Source organism: Poecilia reticulata, linkage group LG10, assembly GCF_000633615.1.
Source record: "Poecilia reticulata strain Guanapo linkage group LG10, Guppy_female_1.0+MT, whole genome shotgun sequence".
Lineage (NCBI taxonomy): Eukaryota > Metazoa > Chordata > Actinopteri > Cyprinodontiformes > Poeciliidae > Poecilia > Poecilia reticulata.
In genome coordinates this window covers 24,523,227-24,529,920 of record NC_024340.1, presented here as the reverse complement: position 1 = coordinate 24,529,920, position 6,694 = coordinate 24,523,227, and the positions used below count along the sequence as shown (strand labels likewise).

The 6,694-nt window shown below is 37.8% G+C and overlaps 2 protein-coding genes across 2 annotated transcripts in view; both read left to right on the top strand.

The window, feature by feature from the left end:
- LOC103471696 (protocadherin alpha-3-like) overlaps positions 1-4,435 on the top strand; it is a 6,949-nt gene extending 2,514 nt beyond the window's left edge. The window contains exons 2-6 of the mRNA XM_008420874.2: positions 159-177; positions 1,699-2,106; positions 2,536-2,738; positions 3,219-3,974; positions 4,406-4,435. Coding sequence (XP_008419096.2) covers positions 159-177; positions 1,699-2,106; positions 2,536-2,738; positions 3,219-3,974; positions 4,406-4,435 — 1,416 coding nt within the window. The remainder of the gene's footprint in view (positions 1-158; positions 178-1,698; positions 2,107-2,535; positions 2,739-3,218; positions 3,975-4,405) is intronic.
- Positions 4,436-4,742: 307 nt separating this feature from the next.
- On the top strand, positions 4,743-6,690 carry LOC103471697 (protocadherin alpha-6-like; the record flags this gene model as incomplete). Its single annotated transcript, XM_008420875.2, has 1 exon — positions 4,743-6,690. A coding segment is annotated over exon 1 (1,509 nt), but the record flags the coding sequence as incomplete, so codon positions are not given.
- Positions 6,691-6,694: the final 4 nt, after the last annotated feature.

The window sequence follows — 6,694 nt, the reverse complement described above, 5'->3', positions numbered from 1 at the left end:
TCTAAATATCTACAAGAGGCTAATTATGATGGGACACTGTGTCACAGCATCCAGTACAGATCTGGAGACAAACGATACATGTTAGTTGGACCCAGGATGAGCATAGGATCTACTATAGTACCTGGAAGTCATGCAAACACGTTGGTGTTACCTGACAGGAGGAGAACATTGGAAGAGGTAAGACAACAACTCAGAGTCTTTAGAAGTTAGTTAACCCCCCCCCCAAAAAAAAAAAATCCCACTAGACAATATTTCACTTCTTTTCTCCATGTATGACGCTTTTCTACGTCCATTGTTTTTTTGAGTATTACATTTTACAGTCACACAATTATTTTTAGCTTCATTATGAGTATTTAATATTTACAATGCCACATTCTTTGCAAAAGAATAGAACTAGAAAAGTCTGAATATGCTTTACAAAAGTATTAGAGTGATTTTAACCAAATCCTACTAAAATAAAAAATGTTTATGAATAACAGTAAAAAATATATATTAATTTATTTAATAAATATACTATCTATGCATTAAATAAAGTTGGATTTAAACTTTGAACATAGCAATTAATTAATTAATTAAAATTAATTAAAGCAAAAAAAAATAATAATAATAATAATAAGTATAGTATCATTCTTTACTAAACTCTGCTTTCACAGTCTGGCGTTTGTCTTATAAAGCTCATCAATGCAATCAGTGTGTTGCTGTCCATGTTGCTAAAAATCAGTTTCTGTCTCTTTCTTTCTTTCTCATCATAATTTGCATTCAATACATTTCTTACTATTTGTATCACACTGTAAGCTGTTAGTCAAAAGAAGGATCTACAATGATTAGGTATTTGATGGGAATATTGTGGCATAGATTTATCTCAAACACACAGTGTACAGTAAGGGACTGCTTCATTGTGATGGAGCTTCTGTAGCCCAAGAAACCACAAGGACTAAAACTAAAACAATTTATTTTGTCTTTACTCAGAAAGCAATGCAATTTTCTTCCATGCAACACCTGCTGCAACTTGAACAGCAACTTAAAGGACAGTAAGAATTACAAGTCATTAAAATATGCAATATTGCCTGAGCAACTACGAAACGAAGAGAACAGACACACCCACGGAGCAATGCATGCTGGTAAAGATATGTTTAGTACCATACAATATGTTACAGTAACTGTCGATCAAGCTCTTGGACATACAGACCAACAGTTCACATCATTGCTACGTTCATAACAACTAAATAGGATGAGCTTTCAAATATGTATAAAACCATTATGAAGGATGCCATTTTTTTCGATCTAAGATTTGCAGTCAGGCCAAAGACAAATATTTCATCCAACTGATAAACTGTATTCAAGTTTTGTGCATCAAAACATTTGGTCGCATGGCGTCAGTACGGTATAGAAAATAGCACGACGCTGTTGTCATTTCGTTGTGATCCCACCCCTTCAGTTCATGCTCTCGTCGGTATTCTGTCTTTTTGTTCTTGAACGTTTTGAGAGCATACTCAGAGCAAAGTGTTTGCAAACAGAAATAAACGGCACGTGTGCATTTATTTAAAAAGTCGTAATTGTTTCCAAAACAAAGATTTTGCGATTGTAATGGATTACTGATGACTTCCAAAATGGAGAAGGAACAAAGAAGAATCGAGCAACGGAAGGAGAAGGGATATTTTATTGTACTGGTCCTTGCTCTGCTTTTTTGGAGCGTAGCCTCAGCGCAGTTGCGGTATTCGATCTCCGAGGAGGTAAAAGAAGGAACTGTGGTTGGAAACATAGCAAAAGATCTGGGTATAGATAAAAACATACTGAAAGACAGAAAGTATCGGATTGTATCAAGTGATGTTGATCCGCTCTTTAACGTGAATCAAAACGATGGGATCCTTTACGTGAGCCGGATCATTGACAGAGAAGAGGTGTGTGCCCAGAGTAGTCGATGTGTAATGAATGTTAAGACTGTGCTGGAGAATCCGTTGGAGGTCCATTACGTGGAAGTGGAAATCCTGGATATAAATGATCATTCGCCTATTTTTTCGGACAAAGACATTACACTGGAGATATCAGAGTCAGCGTTGCCGGGAGCCCGATTTCAGCTTAAACCGGCCCAGGATCCAGACAGCGGTCAGTTGTCCGTGCAGCATTATAAACTTAGCCCAAACGATCATTTTAGATTGGAAATTAAGGACAAGCGAAATGATATCAAAATACCAATTTTGGTTGTTCAAAAACCTTTAGATAGAGAAATTGCACGGAGCCACAAGCTGATACTAACAGCTTTAGATGAAGGTAAACTTCCGAAATTCGGTAATATGAATCTACTAATACATGTTCTTGATATCAATGACAACGCACCTGTTTTCACAGAGAAAGAGTATACGGTTGCACTAAATGAAAATGCGCCACTAGGAACAACTGTCATGAAGGTAAACGCAACTGATTTAGACCAGGGATCAAATGGAGAAGTAATTTATTCATTCAGCAACAGTGTGAGCCAAAAAATATTGAATAAGTTTAATATTGATTCATTAACAGGTGATATAACTGTTAAAGGTGTGATCGACTATGAGGATAAAGACGAATATGAAATAGAAATACAAGCATCCGATAAAGGTTTTGCTCCGCTAACAACAGAAAAAAGCGTGACCATCAAGATTATTGACATGAACGATAATGCACCTGAAATTGAAGTTACTTCGTTTTCCAGCTCACTTCCTGAAGATTCACAACCAGGGACAACTGTGGCTCTCATCARTGTAAATGACTTAGACTCTGGCCATAATGGAAAAATACTTTGCATTCTACAGGAAGATGTTCCCTTTAATTTATCGCCAGCTTTAAAAGATAAAATGTTTTCTCTGGTTACCAGAGCTTCTCTGGATAGAGAGGAAAAATCACATTATAATCTCATCATAACTGCAAAAGACGCAGGACAGCCTCCACTGTCATCGGTAAAGACAGTCAGTSTTGTGGTGTCAGATGTGAATGATAACAAACCAGAGTTTTTATTGAGTCCATATACTTTCTATATAACCGAGAATAACAATGCAGGTTCAATGATGTTTTCTGTTAAAGCGGCGGACCGTGATGAAAATGAAAACGCGCGTATTTCCTATCATGTAGTCAGACATGCATTTGACGACAGCAAATTAACTTCTTTTCTTAATATAAATGCTGAAAATGGAGATATTATAGGGCTAAAGAGTTTTGACTTTGAAACTCTGAAAACTTTCCAGTTCCAAGTTGTCGCCACTGATTCTGGGACTCCGTCACTCAGCAGCAACGTCACAGTGAACGTGTTCATTCTGGATCAGAACGACAACGCTCCAGTCATCCTGTATCCACTCAGCTCCAATGGTTCTGCTGAAGGTGTGGAGGAGATTCCACGTAATGTGAACGCAGGACACTTGGTGACTAAAGTCAGAGCCTATGACGCTGATATAGGATATAATGGCTGGTTGCTGTTTTCACTACAGGAAGTTTCTGACCACAGTCTGTTTGGTTTGGACCGCTACACAGGACAGATCAGAACACTTCGCTCATTCACAGAGACAGACGAGGCTGARCATAAACTGGTCATACTGGTCAAGGATAATGGCAACGTTTCCCTCTCAGCAACAGCTACTGTGATTGTTAAACTTGTGGAGCCCAAAGAAGCTTTTGCAGCTTCTGACGTTAAAAGTGCTGCAAAAGATGATGAGGATGATGATGTGACTTTTTACCTGATGATCACTTTGGGCGCTGTTTCAGTTCTATTTATCATCAGTATCATCGTGCTGATTGCAATGCAGTGCTCCAAATCCACAGACTATACTTCTAAATGTCTCCAAGAGGCTAATTATGATGGGACACTGTGTCACAGCATCCAGTACAGATCTGGAGATAAACGCTACATGTTAGTTGGACCCAGAATGAGCATTGGATCTACTATAGTACCTGGAAGTCATGCAAATACACTAGTACTTCCTGACAGGAGGAGAACGTTGGAAGAGGTAAGCCATGCACTTGAATACTTTGGCTTATTTCAATTCTCACTGGTAATTCTCTTGTGATATCGACTGATTTAGAGGCAATAGTCATCCCTGCTAATTATTTGACATCAAAATGTCTCAGATATATTGCAGTGGTTTTACATTGTTTAATTTTTAAGGTTTGTTAGTGTGCTTTTGCTGTCTATGTTTTTTTAAAATAGGGATATTTAACAGAAGAATAATATTTAAATAAGAAAATATTGTCAAACACAATGACACACATAACATTTGCAAGTTAGAGCTTTTTCATTCTCTTCTTTAGTTATTCTGCCATTGTTTTCTTTCAGTTTCCCTTTTTGATATCACTACAATCCGCCAAAAAAATCCTAATAACTTTTTTTTTTACCAACATGTAAACGCAGACRCTCGCATTCTTTTGTCTTCTGTAACAGCTCCACTTGTTCTTGCTGGTTTTGAGATAGTATATAAATTGCATTAATATCACTGAAATGTTTTGTTGARCATTTGGACAATTGTGGACATAGCATCTACTGCTGTCTGTAGTGCTGAATAAAAACTGTCCTGCTTGAAAATGAGAAAGAGGGAGTATGGTACATTAAAAGCAAAATAGAAAAATTTACATAAAATGGTCATACTGGTCAAAGACAATGGTAATGTTTCACTCCAGTTATGGTGCTGACATTGTGCTATCATCATTTTAATGATGTTCCAATTCATAAAACACTTTAAATATCACCGCAGATTAGATATGCTGCCTTATTAAAATAATTGTAAGTTATTATTAATTTTCAGAAATACACTGGTGAAAATGATTCAGAATGTCTTCAGAAGTTGTACATTTAATGAACTAGAATGGAGTAATGATGCACATTCCTTTAAGTTAAAGCAATGTTGTGTACACAAAATTTACATTTGAACCAGCGAGCTTAAAGATTGTGGGGGGGGGAAAACTGCGTTATTATAGAGGCCGCATGATGTCAGTATAACAGAACCAACAAAGCATCGCGTTTTCTTTCAGTGATTTTGTTTCAGTCTGTCAATGCCCTCATCATTTTGATGTTACCACTGCGGTTGTTCCCGAGCCTACTGCTGCCTTTTGTGGATTTTTCTCCACGCTTCATGTGAGAATACATGGATATTGTCTTACCGACAACTGCAAAGCCAAATCACTTATTTTAAGTGAGTTGCAGTGCTTTGTGGATTAACAATGGAACGAGGAAAATTCGAGGCGCGACTGGGAAAAGGATGCATAACCCGATTTGCGGTTGCTGTGCTTTTACTGAGTGTAACATCTGCACAACTGAGGTATTCTATTTCTGAGGAAGTTAACGATGGGACTGCGGTTGGAAATTTAGTCAAAGATTTGGGTTTAGATAAAAGCACTCTGAAGAGCAGAAAGTATCGTGTTGTTTCTGGAGGCGCGGATCCCCTTTTCCACGTAAACGAAAGCGATGGCGTCCTATATGTAACCCGAAGAATTGATAGAGAAGAGGTGTGCGCTCAAAGTAGCGTGTGTCTAATAAATGTTAAAACTGTGTTAGAGACGCCCCTTGAGGTGCACAACATTGCGGTGGAGGTGCTGGACATAAATGACCACTCGCCAAATTTCTCTGAAGCAGAAAAAATCCTGGAGATTTCAGAGTCTGCGTTGCCCGGAGCACGATTTCAGCTTAAACCTGCACGGGATCTAGATAGCGGTCAGCTTTCGATTCAGCAGTATAAACTTAGCCAAGACGATCACTTTCGATTAGAAGTGAGAGATAAAGAAGACGATGGGAAAATACCAATATTGGTTTTGAAAAAATCACTGGATAGAGAAGCAGCGAGAAGCCACTCCTTACTACTGACCGCGTTAGACGGGGGGAAACCTCCAAAATCAGGGGATATGAAAATTATTGTAAATGTTTTGGATGTAAATGATAATGCACCAATCTTCTCAATGAATGTTTACTCCGTTACTCTTACTGAAAATGCTCCTTTGGGAAGCACAGTTGTACAGGTAAATGCAACTGATTTGGATGACGGTCAGAATGGAGAGATAGTTTTTTCGTTTGGAAACAGTGTGAGTAGCAATATATTCAGTATTTTTGATATAAACGAATCTACAGGGCAAATAACTGTAAAGGGACTTTTAGATTACGAGCAAAAAGAAAAATATGAAATTGAAATTCAAGCATCTGATAAAGGTTTAGCTCCGTTAACTGTAGAAAAAAACGTGATAATTAAGATAATTGACGTAAACGATAATGCACCTGAGATTGAGATAACTTCATTTTCCAGTTCAATCCCTGAAGATTCTCGACCGGGAACAACAGTAGCTCTTATTAGTGTTAATGACTTGGACTCAGGTTTAAATGGAAAAGTGATCTGCTCAATCGGCGAGGATGCTCCATTTTCGTTAATGTCATCCATGCAAGATAATATGTTTTCACTTGTAACTAAATCCCMTTTRGACAGAGAGGACACGTCACATTATGAGCTGACAATAACTGCAAAAGATTCGGGTCAGCCTTCATTATCATCGGTAAAGACAATCAACGTTGAGGTGTCAGATGTGAATGACAACMRWCCAGAGTTTTTGCAAAGCCCGTACACTTTCTATATCACTGAAGGTAACGAGGTAGGAGCTAAGGTATTTTCTGTCAAAGCTTTTGACAAGGATGAAAGTAACAACGCGATTATTTCTTATCATATTTTGAGAGAGGCACAAGAAGATAATA